The 16,648-nt window shown below is 32.4% G+C and overlaps 1 protein-coding gene across 7 annotated transcripts in view; it reads left to right on the top strand.

Annotated features, from left to right (window-relative positions):
• loaf (low-density lipoprotein receptor domain containing lost and found) overlaps positions 1-15,434 on the top strand; it is a 289,295-nt gene extending 273,861 nt beyond the window's left edge. For 5 of the 7 annotated variants that reach the window (XM_073980712.1, XM_073980713.1, XM_073980709.1 and 2 more), the window contains 3 exons: positions 10,793-10,951; positions 11,036-11,644; positions 14,080-15,434. In XM_073980712.1, the coding sequence (XP_073836813.1) occupies positions 10,793-10,951; positions 11,036-11,280 (404 nt within the window). In that variant the 3' untranslated portion in view covers positions 11,281-11,644; positions 14,080-15,434. Of the gene's footprint in view, positions 1-10,792; positions 10,952-11,032; positions 11,645-14,079 lie in introns of all 7 variants that reach the window. The other 2 variants (XM_073980708.1, XM_073980707.1) reach the window with 1 other exon arrangement.
• The last annotated feature ends 1,214 nt before the right edge of the window (positions 15,435-16,648 follow it).

The raw sequence follows: 16,648 nt of genomic DNA, 5'->3' as shown, positions 1-16,648 counted from the left end.
AGTTCATCGTTGATGATTTTTCCTACAGAAAAATTCATTGTTGATGACTTTTCCTATGGAAAAGTTCATCGTTGATGACTTTTCCTATGGGAAAGTTCATCGTTAATAATTTTTCCTATGGAAAAGTTCATCGTTGATGACTTTTCCTATGGAAAAGTTAATCGTTGATGATTTTTCCTACAGAAAAATTCATTGTTGATGACTTTTCCTATGGAAAAGTTCATCGTTGATGACTTTTCCTATGGAAAAGTTCATCGTTGATGACTTTTCCTATGGAAAAGTTCATCGTTGATGACTTTTCCTATGAAAAAGTTCATCGTTGATGACTTTTCCTATGGAAAAGTTCATCGTTGATGACTTTTCCTATGAAAAAGTTCATCATTGATGGCTTTTCCTATGGAAAAGTTCAGCGCTGAGGACTTTTCGTATGGAAAAGTCCATCGTTGATGACTTTTCCTATGGAAAAGTTCATCGTTGATGACTTTTCCTATGGAAAAGTTCATCGTTGATGATTTTTCCTACAGAAAAATTCATTGTTGATGACCTTTCCTTGGAAAATTTCACCGTTGATGATTTTTCCTACAGAAAATTCATTGTTGATGACTTTTCCTATGGAAAAGTTCATCGCTGATGACTTTTCCTATGGGAAAGTTCATCGTTGATGACTTTTCCTATGGAAGGGTTCATCGTTGTTGACTTTTCCTATGGAAAATTCATCGTTGCTGATTTTTCTTTTGGAAAAGTTCATCGTTGATGACTTTTCTTATGGAAAAGTTCACCGTTGATGACTTTTCCTATGGAAAAGTTCATCGCTGATGACTTTTCCTATGGAAAAGTTCATCGCTGATGACCTTTCCTATGGAAAAGTTCATCGCTGAAGACTTTTCGTATGGAAAAGTTCATCGTTGATGCCTTTCCCATGGAAAAGTTCATCGTTGATGACTTTTCCTATGGAAAACTTCACCCGTTGATGACTTTTCCTATGGAATAGTTCATCGTTGATGACTTTTCCTATGGAATAGTTAATCGTTGACGCCTTTGCCTATGGAAAATTCATCGTAGATGTACTTTTCCATTGAAAAATTCATGGTTGTTGATTTTATTTTGGAAAAGTCTATCGTTAATGACTTTTCCTATGGAAAAGTCCATCGCTAATGACTTTTCCTATGGAAAAGTTCATCGTTGATGACTTTCCCTATGGAAAAGTTCTTCGTTGATGACTTTTCCTATGCAAAAGTTCATCGTTGATGACTTTTCCTATGGAAAAGTTTATCGTTGATGACTTTTAATATGGTAGGGTTCATCGTTGATGACTTTTCCTATGGTAGGGTTCATAGTTGATGACTTTTCCTATGGAAAATTCATCGTTGATGATTTTTCTTTTGGAAAAGTTCATCGTTGATGACTTTTCCTACGGAAAAGTTGATGACTTTTCCTATGGAAAAGTTCATCGTTGATGACTTTTCCTATGGAAAAGTTTATCGTTGATGACATTTCCTGTGTAAAAGTTCATCGTTGATGACATTTCCTATGGAAAAGTTCATCGTTGATGACTTTTCCTATGGAAAAGTTCATCGTTGATGACTTTTCCTATGGAAAAGTTTATCGTTGATGACTTTTCCAATGGAAAAGTTCATCGTTGATGACTTTTCCTATGGAAAAGTTCATCGTTGATGACTTTTCCTAATGAAAAGTTCATCGTTGATGACTTTTCCTATGGAAAAGTTTATCGTTGATGACTTTTCCTATGGAAAAGTTCACCGTTGATGATTTTTCCTACAGATGACTTTCACCGTTGATGACTTTTCCTATGGAAAAGTTCATCGTTTATGACTCTTCCTATGGAAAAGTTCATCGTTGATGACTTTTCCTATAGATAAGTTCAACGTCGATGACTTTTCCTATAGATAAGTTCATCGTCGATGACTTTTCCTACGCCAAATTTCATCGTCGATGACTTTTCCTATAGAAAAGTTCATCGTCGATGACTTTTCCTATAGATAAGTTCATCGTCGATGACTTTTCCTATAGATAAGTTCATCGTCGATGACTTTTCCTATAGAAAAGTTCATAGTCGATGAGTTTTCCTATAGAAAAGTTCATCGTCGATGAGTTTTCCTATAGAAAAGTTCATCGTCGATGACTTTTCCTATAGAAAAGTTCATCGTCGATGACTTTTCCTATAGAAAAGTTCATCGTCGATGACTTTTCCTATAGAAAAGTTCATCGTCGATGACTTTTCCTATAGAAAAGTTCATCGTCGATGACTTTTCCTATAGAAAAGTTCATCGTCGATGACTTTTCCTATAGAAAAGTTCATCGTAGATTACTTTTCGTATCCGATAAAATTTTCCATGAAAAAAGTCATATCCGCTTTTCTGTGGAAAGGGTTATCTCCGCTTATCTTTTCTATGGAAAAAGTCATATTCGCTGACCTCTTCTATGGAAAGTCATTTGAGATAACCTTTTCAATGGGAAAATTCACCTACGATTTCCCTTTTCTAAGAAAGAGTCCTCTCCAATTGCCCTTTCTATTGGAAAAATTGTCTCCAATTTCCTTAAACACCGATACATATAGGATAATTAACTTTAAATGCAAATATAACAAGTTTAATGTCAAATCTTAATTTTCCTTATTTTTTTTATTTTAATTTAATTTTTAATTTTTTGTTATATAATTTTTACAGATGACGTCTAAAATTTGTGAATATCTGCTTTGACAAATATATCCTCGTTCTGCGACCGGGAATAAATTTTATTTAATCGCAATTTATTATATTAGAATTATTTTATTAATTTTATAATCAGCATAATAATATAAATCACTTTCGATAATCTTTAAATAAATAAATATTTAACCCCAATATATTTTCCAAGTTCAATGACATTATTAGTGAAGCCAACTAAGTGCATTAAAATCTTTTTTTTAATAAGTAATTCTGCGGGTATATATTTTTATTTCACTTTTTATTTCACATTATTATATTATCTCATTTAAGCGAAAAGGATTCCATACACATTTCACTGCACATTATTAACAAAACTACAACTTAATATTTTCCTATGGATTTATATAGTGTTGTTGTAGAAGTACAAAGTACATATGGTAAATTTCAAATTTCCTTTACAATTACATAGAAAAAAAATTAAAAACTTTTTTGGCGAGCACATCCGCCAATTTTGGTACATGGGTTACGAAAAAAATCGTGGTTTCAAATCTGTTCGCGTTCACAAAATTGGATGCTGCACTCAAAAGTTATATGCGGTTTTACTCTCTTGTAAAGAAAAAATATTTAAAAATTCCTATTGTGTTGTAATAAGAACATGTATATATGAGTCGTTAGCAGCATTTGATATCTATCCGTAGATGCTAAAATATTTGCTAAATTAATTTTTATTTTCGCGGAAAATCAAAAAAATATTGAAGAAATCTTGGAATAAATTTTATTTATTCTAAATCAACGGTCAAAAAATCTCTAAAAAATAATTTAAAAATACGTACAGAATCTAGACAACGCGTAGAAAAATGTGAGACCAAAATTATAAAGATCGCGCTTATAACTTGCATATTACAGCAACAACAAAGAACGGAAACTTATTGTTGGAAATTATTTCAAAAATATATTTTGGGTTAAATACGAAAAATTTGAAAAATAAATGTTGGTAGTTATTCCATTATGTCGCTAAATTTCCATCCAAATCCTGAAGTATTTTGCTTAAACTTCTACGAAAAAAGTAATTAGTCATCGTGAAAGTATATTTGCTTTCTGTGATAAGCAATAGAAATAAGAAGTAGAGAGTAATATTGAAATCACAATCAAAGAAAAAACACAAAAGTTAAAAAGCGTGTAATTCGCGAATACGTTTAAATCAGTTGAGGTGCATGTGCTTTTCGGATACAGGGAGTCCATGTCTATCAATATGCATGGATTTTCCCATGTTTCATTCAGCGGCCAAAGTGTGCCATCAGTTGCATCTTACTATTCAAAAAACATTCAAGTGGTCAAAAATTACGCGATGTGCATATGATTATAAGGTGCATCCGATTTCAATGGCCGCCTATTAAAAATACGTCAATATAAATGATTTTAGACAGATTCGTCAAGAACTGCGGATGTGCCACCACATCCTATTTTGGGATAAATAGGGATATTACTCCCGAACCTTTGTAATTTGTGACACCTCTCTTTGTCAAATATTATAATCGCGTATAAAGGATTACATTTATGTAAAAATAATCAAAGAAAATCGCTGTTCAATTCGCGGAATTGTCAATATATATTTTTGCAAAATTTCCTACTTTCAAGGTATATATATCCGGCGTTTTAGTGGATGGATTCGAACGCGAAAGGTCTTATTAGATCCGGCACGTAAAAAAACTAAAATCACGCGGGGTTCAGGGGTACCTGTACGACAGTTGTAAATTTTAAAGCCAAAAAATAGGTTTTTTTCAGAAAATTTACGCACCAAATTTTGGCTTTGGGCTCCTATTACTAGGAAGCTGTAGGGAGCACACTCATGAGATATACATCGAACGACGTGGAATCGCGAGTTCTACAATCCTGTAACTAGTTTGAAAATATTATCCAGTTGCACCATATAATTATAAGAAAAATTCGAAAAACACTGAAATCAAAACTTCAAAATGTCAGCATCGATTTTAGTGGGATGTAGTGTATATATCGAAAAGTCATGCACTAGAACCATGTTTCCCAAGGGGTATTCTTTAGTTCTTTCTTTGAGTACAGGTTTGAATTTTGCGTGGTTTGGCCAGAAATCAAAAAAGAACACAAAAAAACTTGATTACTTCAACACATTTTTCCCATTTTTTTATATTACCACCAACGCAGCTTCCACGAAAATTAATTGTTATGGTCCATATTATGAGATCTTGGCTAAAACACTTCAATTAATATAAATGTATCCATATTTTATAAAATATATCTACAGTTCGCGACTTATTAAATGGTGAACCTCAACTTCAACGATTGTAAAACTTTTTTGAATATTACCATATATCTGATTTCACTTTCTGTTTTTCACATTGTTGTTTTTTTCATTTTTTTCGGTTTTTTTGTTACATACAATTTAAATGTTTATATGCATTTTTGATTGCTGCTTATCTGTGTTTTCCGTGTGTTTTTGTGTTGTGATTATTTTCCAATTTTTTTTTTTTTTTTATCGGCATTATCGTCATCATCGGCTACGCGCGTCTTGTAATCACCATTGACACAACTATTATCTGCTGGTTTACCAGACCGACCCACTCTCTTTTTCACTCTCTGGTGGGTGTTTTATTTGTTATTAAATATTGCATAAATAACTGCTTTATTAATTGCAAAAAATTATATGGATAATTATCTGGGAATTGTATTTTTGCAAAAGTGTTTTTTTCCATTGCAAAACAACAAAGAAAAAAGATGTACAAACTGTTTACTGTGAAATTAAAAACGTTTTTCCTCTCTGTATTCAATTATGTGAAATTAATATTATTTTGTTAATAAACAATATAATTAACAATTACAAGTTGTCGAATTTCAAAAGATGATGGACAAATTTAACTTCAAAAGCAATGGTATCGTCAGGATACGGAGGAAGAAGGATTAATAAAATTTGTTTGTATATTTTTGGGGAACTTAAATGTCGAAGATGAAACTTTTCTACTTGAAAAATACTCACCGATGAACTTTTCTACAGGAAAAGTAGGAGATGACTTTTTTACAGAAAAGTTGATAGAAAATGACTTTCCTTACTGAAAAGATGACTGGAGATGTTTCTTCTACAGAAAAGTTAAACGGAGATAACTTCTTCCATAGAAAAGGACATTGGAGATGACTTTTCCCATTGAAAAGCTCATAGGAAAATTTTCAAGAGGAAAAGTCATCGACGATGAACTTTCCTAGAGGAAAAGTCATAGACGATGAACTTTTCTAGAGGAAAAGTCATAGACGATGAACTTTTCTGTAGGAAAAGTCATCAACGATGAACTTTTCTGTAGGAAAAATCATCAACGATGAACTTTTCTATAGGAAAAGTCATCAACGATGAACTTTTCTATAGGAAAAGTCATCTAAGATGAATTTTCTATAGACAAAGTCATCTACGATGAACTTTTCTATAGGAAAAAATCATCTAAGATGAACTTTTCTATAGGAAAAGTCATCTACGATGATCTTTTCTATAGGAAAAGTCATCTACGATGAACTTTTCTATAGGAAAAGTCATCTACGATAAACTTTTCTATAGGAAAAGTCATCTACGATGAACTTTTCTATAGGAAAAGTCGTCTATGATGAACTTTTCTAAAGGAAAAGTCATCTACGATGAACTTTTCTAAAGGAAAAGTCATCGACGATGAACTTTTTTATAGGAAAAGTCATCTACGATGAAACATTTTACAGGAAAAGTCATCGACGATTAACTTTTCTATAGGAAAAGTCATCTACGATAAACTTTTCTATAGGAAAAGTCATCTACGATGAACTTTTCTATAGGAAAAGTCATCTGCGATGAACTTTTCTATAAGAAAATCATCTACGATGAAATTTTTAGCAGAAAAAAATCATCAACGATGAAATATTTTACAGGAAAAGTCATCAACGAGGAACTTTTCCATAGGAAAAGTCATCGACGATTAACTTTTCTATAAGAAAAGACATCGACGATGAACTTTTCTATAGGAAAAGTCATCTACGATGAACTTTTCTATAGGAAAAGTCATCTACGATGAACTTTTCTATAGGAAAAGTCATCTACGATGAACTTTTCTATAGGAAAAGTCATCTACGATGAACTTTTCTATAGGAAAAGTCATCTACGATGAACTTTTCTATAGGAAAAGTCATCTACGATGAACTTTTCTATAGGAAAAGTCATCTACGATGAACTTTTCTATAGGAAAAGTCATCTACGATGAACTTTTCTATAGGAAAAGTCATCTACGATGAACTTTTCTATAGGAAAAGTCATCTACGATGAACTTTTCTATAGGAAAAGTCATCGACGATGAACTTTTCTATAGGAAAAGTCATCGACGATGAACTTTTCTATAAGAAAATCATCTACGATGAAATTTTTAGCAGAAAAAAATCATCAACGATGAAATATTTTACAGGAAAAGTCATCAACGAGGAACTTTTCCATAGGAAAAGTCATCGACGATGAACTTTTCTATAGGAAAAGTCATCAAAGATGAACCTTTCTGTAGAAAAAGTCATCTCCGATGAACATTTCTATAGGAAAAGTCATCGACGATGAACTTTTCTATAGGAAAAGTCATCGACGATGAACTTTTCTATAGGAAAAGTCATCTACGATGAACTTTTCTATAGGAAAAGTCATCTACGATGAACTTTTCTATAGGAAAAGTCATCGACGATGAATTTTTCTATAGGAAAAATCATCAACGATGAATTTTTCTATAGGAAAAATCATCAACGATGAATTTTTCTATGGGAAAAGTAATCGTCGATGAGCTTTTCCATAGGAAAAGTGATCAACGATGAAATTTTCTATAGGAAAAGTCATCGGCGATGAACTTTTCTATAGGAAAAGTCATCGGCGATGAACTTTTCTATAGGAAAAGTCATCGGCGATGAACTTTTCTATAGGAAAAGTCATCGGCGATGAACTTTTCTATAGCAAAAGTCATCAACGATGAACTTTTCTAGATGAAAAGTCATCGACGATGAACTTTTCTATAAGGAAAGTGATCGACAGTGAACTTTTATATAGGAAAAGTCATATGAGATGAACTTTTCTATAGGAAAAGTCATCTACGATGAACTCTTCTATAGGAAAAGTCATATACGATGAACTCTTCTATAGGAAAAGTCATATACGATGAACTTTTCTATAGGAAAAGTCATATACGATGAACTCTTCTATAGGAAAAGTCATATATGATGAACTTTTCTATAGGAAAAGTCATCTACGATGAACTTTTCTATAGGAAAAGTCATCTACGATGAACTTTTCTATAGGAAAAGTCATCTACGATGAACTTTTCTATAGGAAAAGTCATCTACGATGAACTTTTCTATAGGAAAAGTCATCTACGATGAACTTTTCTATAGGAAAAGTCATCTACGATGAACTTTTCTATAGGAAAAGTCATCTACGATGAACTTTTCTATAGGAAAAGTCATCTACGATGAACTTTTCTATAGGAAAAGTCATCTACGATGAACTTTTCTATAGGAAAAGTCATCTACGATGAACTTTTCTATAGGAAAAGTCATCTACGATGAACTTTTCTATAGGAAAAGTCATCTACGATGAACTTTTCTATAGGAAAAGTCATCTACGATGAACTTTTCTATAGGAAAAGTCATCTACGACGAAATTTTCTGTAGGAAAAGTCATCTACGATGAACTTTTCCATAGGAAAAGTCACCTACGATGAACTTTTCTATAGGAAAAGTCACCTACGATGAACTTTTCTATAGGAAAAGTCACCTACGATGAACTTTTCTATAGGAAAAGTCACCTACGATGAACTTTTCTATAGGAAAAGTAATCTACGATGAACTTTTCTATAGGAAAAGTCATCTACGATGAACTTTTCTATAGGAAAATTCACCTACGATGAACTTTTCTATAGGAAAAGTCATCTACGATGAACTTTTCTATAGGAAAATTCACCTACGATGAACTTTTCTATAGGAAAAGTCACCTACGATGAACTTTTCTATAGGAAAAGTAATCTACGATGAACTTTTCTATAGGAAAAGTCATCTACGATGAACTTTTCTATAGGAAAAGTAATCTACGATGAACTTTTCTATAGGAAAAGTAATCTACGATGAACTTTTCTATAAGAAATGTCATCTACGATGAATTTTCTATAGGAAAAGTCATCTACGATGAATTTTCTATAGGAAAAGTCATCTACGATGAACTTTTCTATAGGAAAAGTCATCTACGATGAACTTTTCTATAGGAAAAGTCATCTACGATGAATTGTCTATAGGAAAAGTCATCTACGATGAACTTTTCTATAGGAAAAGTCATCTACGATGAACTTTCTAAAGGAAAAGTCATCTACGAAGAACTTTTCTATAGGAAAAGTGATCTACGATGAACTTTTCTATCGGCAAAGTCATCTATGATGAACTTTTCTATAGGAAATGTCATCTACGATGAACTTTTTTATAGGAAAAGTCAACTACGATGAACTTTTCTATAGGAAAAGTCATCTACGATGAACTTTTCTATAAGAAAAATCATCTACGATGAACCTTTCTCTAGGAAAAGTCATCTACGATGAACTTTTCTATAGGAAAAGTCATCTACCATGAACTTTTCTATAAGAAAAGTCATCTACGATGAACTTTTCTATAGGAAAAGTCATCTACGATGAACTTTTCTATAGGAAAAGTCAACTACGATGAACTTTCTATAGGAAAAGTCGACGATGAACTTTTCTAGAGGAAAAGTCATCAACGATGAATTTTCTATAGGAAAAGTCATCTACGATGAACTTTTCGATGAACTTTTCTACAGGAAAATTCATCTACGATGAACTTTTCAATAGGAAAATTTTTCTATAGGAAAAGTCATCTACGATGAACTTTTCTAAAGGAAAAGTCATCTACGAAGAACTTTTCTATAGGAAAAGTCATCTACGATGAATTTTTCTATAGGAAAAGTCATCAACGATGAATTTTTCTATGGGAAAAGTAATCAACGATGAACTTTTCTATAGGAAAAATCATCTACGATAAACTTTTCTATAGGAAAAGTTATCTACGATGAACTTTTCTATAGGAAAAGTCATCTACGATGAACTTTTCTATAGGAAAAGTCATCGACGAAAAAAAAGGGAAAGTGATCGACGATGAACTTTTCTATAGGAAAAGTCATCAACGATGAACTTTTCTAGATGAAAAGTCATCGACGATGAACTTTTCTATAGGCAAAGTCATCTACGATGAACTTTTCTATAGGAAAGTCATCTATGATGAACTTTTCTATAGGAAAAGTCATCTACGGTGAACTTTTCTATAGCAAAAGTCATCTACGATACACTTTTCTATAGAAAAGCCATCAACGACGTATTTTTCTATGGGAAAAGTAATCGACAATGAACTTTACTGTAGGGAAAAAATCGTCGATGAACTTTTCTATAGGAAAGGTCACGAACCTTTCTATAGCAAAAGTCACCGACTATGAACTTTTCTATAGAAAAAGTCATCGACCAAGAACTTTTCTAGAGGAAAAGTCCTCGACGATGAACTTTTCTATAGGAAATGTCATCGACTATGAACATTTCATAAGAAAAGTTATCGACGATGAACTTTTCCAAGGAAATGTCGTCGACAAGTAATTTTTCTATAGGAAAATTCATGAGCCGTGAATGTTTCCAGAGGAATAGTCACCAACGATGGACTTTGTTTGCTTGTAAATAAATGTAAATAACTTTTGTTTGTTGTAAATGTAAATAACTTTAAATGCAAATATGACAAGCTGTTAATTTTTGACCTTCCATACCTCTTAAATAAAAACAATTTAAAATCTCCGAGAGAGAAAAAAAGAGCGCACACACACACAGCATGATATCTGATGTTACATTTTATGAACTTCCATAAAATACCGGAGTTCGTTAAAACAGGCGACCCAGCAAAATGACATCACATTTTGACATATTAACATTTACCAAGCAAAACAAAAACAAGTGAAACAAATTTCACTGAAAAGCTACATTTCAGTATACCCACAGTTATTATTAATCAAATGTTATATATTAAATATTTTTCTTTTCTCTCCTCTCTCTCCTTTCTCTCTCCCTTAGATGAAACCACCAGCACTGTATTTGGCATGGATATGACATGGATTGTAATGATTGTGGTTAGTATCCTGCTGATAATAAGTGCCATTGTTATAACCATAACCATATGTGTGTGTCGGAGACAGGAGGATAGCAACAATCAACATACCACGGCTATGCAATGTAAGTTTCCAGCAATAGAAACAACAAACAAATTACCCAATAATTACAATAACTCCTTTTTTTGTTTCGTTTCTTTACCAGCAGTACATCACATGGCCGAAACGAATGGCTCCTCAAAACACCTGCATTATACCCATGGCGTTGGTGGTGTTGGCGGCGGCGGCGGCGCCGGTGGTACACTAAGCCGTGAACATACACAATTACCGCCAACGTCGGGAAACTGGCATCACCCTGCGGGACCATACGGGTACCTCCGCACTCAACTCAACTACTTGAAGATGGCCACCAAAGTCCGTCCCATCTGGTGCTTGGCAAATTTCGTCAATTAGGTCAAGATCTCTCAGCAACTTCAGCTAACAATTTGGGCATGTCCCAGACAAACATAGCCATTAATAATGTCGCAAATCCCGCCAATGCTGTGGGTGCTGCCCAAAAAGATGAATGGTTTGTCTGAAAGATGTGGGTGTATGTGTGTAACAACAATGAGAATGAATGTGTCGTTTAGCCAGCCATAAAGCAAATGAAGAGATTTCTTTAAAAAGGAACAAAAAAAGAAAAAAAGGAAATCAACGACAACAACAACAACTGTAAACGAATATTTATTAAAACCCAAAATTGAAGACGAAGAAAACTCAAAGAAAAACTGAAATTCAAGAGAGACGAAGAAAACAAATTTGCACAGCATTAAATGAAGTAAGTGGTAGCGATTATATTGAGTTTACAAAGGACACGACAATTAAATAAAGATTGCCAAAAATCTGGAGGTTGTCATCTGCGATGAACTTTTCTATACGAAAAGTCATCTCCGATGAACTTTTCTATACGAAAAGTCATCTCCGATGAACTTTTCTATACGAAAAGTCATCTCCGATGAACTTTTCTATACGAAAAGTCATCTCCGATGAACTTTTCTATACGAAAAGTCATCTCCGATGAACTTTTCTATACGAAAAGTCATCTCCGATGAACTTTTCTATACGAAAAGTCATCTCCGATGAACTTTTCTATACGAAAAGTCATCTCCGATGAACTTTTCTATACGAAAAGTCATCTCCGATGAACTTTTCTATACGAAAAGTCATCTCCGATGAACTTTTCTATACGAAAAGTCATCTCCGATGAACTTTTCTATACGAAAAGTCATCTCCGATGAACTTTTCTATACGAAAAGTCATCTCCGATGAACTTTTCTATACGAAAAGTCATCTCCGATGAACTTTTCTATACGAAAAGTCATCTCCGATGAACTTTTCTATACGAAAAGTCATCTCCGATGAACTTTTCTATGCGAAAAGTCATCTCCGATGGACTTTTCTATACGAAAAGTCATCTCCGATGAACTTTTCTATACGAAAAGTCATCTCCGATGAACTTTTCTATACGAAAAGTCATCTCCGATGAACTTTTCTGTGCGAAAAGTCATCTCCGATGGACTTTTCTATGCGAAAAGTCATCTCCGATGGACTTTTCTATGCGAAAAGTCATCTCCGATGAACTTTTCTATACGAAAAGTCATCACCCATGATCTTTTCTATACGAAAAGTCATCTCCGATGATCTTTTCTATACGAAAAGTCATCTCCGATGATCTTTTCTATACGAAAAGTCATCTCCGATGATCTTTTCTATACGAAAAGTCATCTCCGATGATCTTTTCTATACGAAAAGTCATCTCCGATGATCTTTTCTATACCAAAAATCATCTCTGATGATCTTTTCTATACGAAAAGTCATCTCTGATGATCTTTTCTATACGAAAAGTCATCTCCGATGAACTTTTCTATACGAAAAGTCATCTCCGATGAACTTTTCTATACGAAAAGTCATCTCCGATGAACTTTTCTATACGAAAAGTCATCTCCGATGAACTTTTCTATACGAAAAGTCATCTCCGATGAACTTTTCTATACGAAAAGTCATCTCCGATGAACTTTTCTATACGAAAAGTCATCTCCGATGAACTTTTCTATACGAAAAGTCATCTCCGATGAACTTTTCTATACGAAAAGTCATCTCCGATGAACTTTTCTATACGAAAAGTCATCTCCGATGAACTTTTCTATACGAAAAGTCATCACCGATGAACTGTTTTCTATACGAAAAGCCATCTCCGATGAGCTTTTCTATACGAAAAACCATCTCCGATGAGCTTTTCTATACGCAAAGCCATCTCCGATGAGCTTTTCTATACGAAAATTCATCTCCGATGAACTTTTCTATACGAAAAGTCATCTCCGATGAACTTTTCTATACGAAAAGTCATCTCTGATGATCTTTTCTATACGAAAAGTCATCTCTGATGATCTTTTCTATACGAAAAGTCATCTCCGATGAACTTTTCTATACGAAAAGTCATCTCCGATGAACTTTTCTATACGAAAAGTCATCTCCGATGAACTTTTCTATACGAAAAGTCATCTCCGATGAACTTTTCTATACGAAAAGTCATCTCCGATGAACTTTTCTATACGAAAAGTCATCTCCGATGAACTTTTCTATACGAAAAGTCATCTCCGATGAACTTTTCTATACGAAAAGTCATCTCCGATGAACTTTTCTATACGAAAAGTCATCTCCGATGAACTTTTCTATACGAAAAGTCATCTCCGTTGACCTTTTCTATGGGAAAAGTCATCTCCGTTGACCTTTTCTATGGGAAAAGTCATCTCCGTTGACCTTTTCTATGGGAAAAATCATCTTCGATGACCTTTACTATGGGAAAAGTCATCTCCGATTACCTTTTCTATGGGAAAATTCATCTCCGATTACCTTTTCTGTAGGCAAAGCCATCTCCTATGACCTTTTCTTTGGGAAAGATTATCCACCATTACCTTTTCTATGGGAAAATTCATCTCCGATTACCTTTTCTATGGGAAAAGTCATCTCCGATGACCTTTTCTCTAGGAAAAGCCATCTCCTATGACCTTTTCTTTGGGAAAGATTATCCACTATTAACTTTTCTTTGGGAAAAGACATCTCCGATGAAATTTTCTATGAAAAAAGTCATCTCTGATGACCTTTTCTATGTGAAAAATCATCTCCGATTACCTTTTCTGTAGGAAAAGCTATCTCCGATTTGTTTTATATATTATTAATTTTTGTTTCCTTTTTTTCTCCCTCTCTTTTCAGGACTGTTATTACCAAAAACAAAAAAATTAATAACTTTTTGAAAACCAACATCAATTATTAATTTATAACAATAATAACAACAACAAAAATATATAACAAAACCTATATATTTTTTCTTGGTGGACATCACCACGCAGGGTGTATGTAATAAGAGATTTTTTGTACCCAAATCTCTTAGACTAACAAAAATCAACAAAAAAAAACAACTAGAACAACAAAAATGAGAACCAACAACAACATCATTGAAAACCAACAACTAAGAAACCATTTAAACAGGAATATGGAAAAATAAAATAAATAAAAAAAATTCAAACAAAATTGAAGAACAATTATGAAAAATAAATTCTGTAAATAATTTATAAATATTTTTTTTAAAATGAAAATAATAGAACAAAACGATAACAATAAACCATAGAAATTATGAAATAGACTTGAAATAACTTGAGGATGTGTTTAGACTAGAGGTTCTTATGGTGATAAGGGATCTATTTCAATTTGTTTGAAGGAAATTTTCATAGATTCTACGTCAAATGAATTGAGGTATTTTAGTTTAGCATCATAGAAAAGTATGGTCTAAATACACCAGTACAGTTTGTAAAGTGATGCAAAAAATTGTACTTACCAAATTTTGGCCATTGTCAAATGGATTTTTAATTAACTTTAAACGCAAATATGTCAAGATTGTAATAAAGAGTTCTGTAACTTTAATAACTTTAAGTGCAAATATGTCAAGATTCATAATTTTGTATCTTCTATATTGGAAAATTACAATTTAATGTTGTTCCAATATGCCTTGTGTCACTTTCAAAAAAAAAATAATATTGACTCCATGAATATAAGAAATAGTTTAAAAACCCAAAATTCCATAAAGAAACAACAACCGATTACTTGAAAATAAATATTATTTTTGCATATTGTTTAAAAACGTTTTCCTTTAAATTTTCATTACGATTTCTTAGTTTTAAAATTTGCATTTAGAAAAATATTACATTTAGAAACTCAAAAACAAAGCTTAGAAGCTAAACAAACCTTAAAAATATTATTTAATTTTTTGTAAAAAATAAACAATAAAAATAAATAAAATTCCAAAAAACAAAATTAGTTTCTTGACTAATACCGACCTCCCCAATTGTTTTCAAAACTCCATAGTTTTTCCAAATGCAAAAATTGTAACAGTATTGAAGCTCAAATTTTATTAAAAGACGAATAAAACAAAACTAAACAATTTTTGAATACCGTAACAGACTTCCATATATAGAGAAACAATGCAACAGAAAATAAAAACAAAAACTATAAAAAAAATAATACTACCGTTAGATTACAAATCCTGCCCTAAACTTATCCAAAAAACAAAACGTTGTCCAAATAAAAACAACCTCTGAAAACAATAACAATAAAAAATACCACTTAATAAAAACCAAACTTTTTCGATTTCCAATCAAACAAAGAATGTGTAATAACTTATTTGTCTAATTAGTTGTAATTTAAAATAATAATAAAAATTATTATAATTTTGTTTAATTTTCATGTATAATTTTCCCAAAAAATTTGAAATTTAAATAAATAAAATCTTATATCTATACAAACACAACTCCATTTGTATTGAAACTAAACTCTTTACAAAAAAACATAAACACTTTAATGTGTTTATGGCAAAAACCAATATTTGAAAAACAAAAAATAATTACTAATTAAAAACAAAAAAACAGATATAACAGTTAATAAAACAAGGGATGTAAATAGTTGACAATACCAACATGATTAATCATTAAAATTCAGCAAAAACTATAAATCGTTAATCCATTGAAGTGAATTTTTCAAAGACAAGACCATAACCAACTTCAACGCCTCTCTCGCTCTTTCTCAAGATCATTAGTAAAAAAATCACAACATTTCAAAACAAACATTGAAGCATATCACATTCACACTTTACCACTCCTCACTCCATTTTCCATATTTGGTTTTAGTTTTTCAGTAAAAAAAAACTTTGCTCAATTAATTCTGATAACAAATGCGATTGGAGAGTCTACAAAACAGTCATTCTTCTCATTTGAAAATTTTAAGAGTTTTTAAGTGACAAGTGTCAATCCTTTTGGAAAGGATGAACGAAACTATTTCACAAACTAACACAGATAGCGGTTCAGTTCACACAGGACAACTTTTACTTCAAAGTTCATCGGATATGGCTTTTCCTATAGAAAAGTTCATCGGAGATGACTTTTCCTATAGAAAAGTTCATCGGAGATGACTTTTCCTATAGAAAAGTTCATCGGAGATGACTTTTCCTATAGAAAAGTTCATCGGAGATGACTTTTCCTATAGAAAAGTTCATCGGAGATGACTTTTCCTATAGAAAAGTTCATCGGAGATGACTTTTCCTATAGAAAAGTTCATCGGAGATGACTTTTCCTATAGAAAAGTTCATCGGAGATGACTTTTCCCATAGAAAAGTTCTTCGGAGATGACTTTTCCCATAGAAAAGTTCATCGGAGATGACTTTTCCTATAGAAATGGTCATCAGAGATGACTTTCCCATAGAAATGGTCATCGGAGATGACTTTTCCCTTTG

Source organism: Musca autumnalis, unplaced genomic scaffold, assembly GCF_047663935.1.
Source record: "Musca autumnalis isolate F117 unplaced genomic scaffold, ASM4766393v1 scaffold_4, whole genome shotgun sequence".
Lineage (NCBI taxonomy): Eukaryota > Metazoa > Arthropoda > Insecta > Diptera > Muscidae > Musca > Musca autumnalis.
This window is presented reverse-complemented; position numbering and strand designations above follow the sequence as displayed.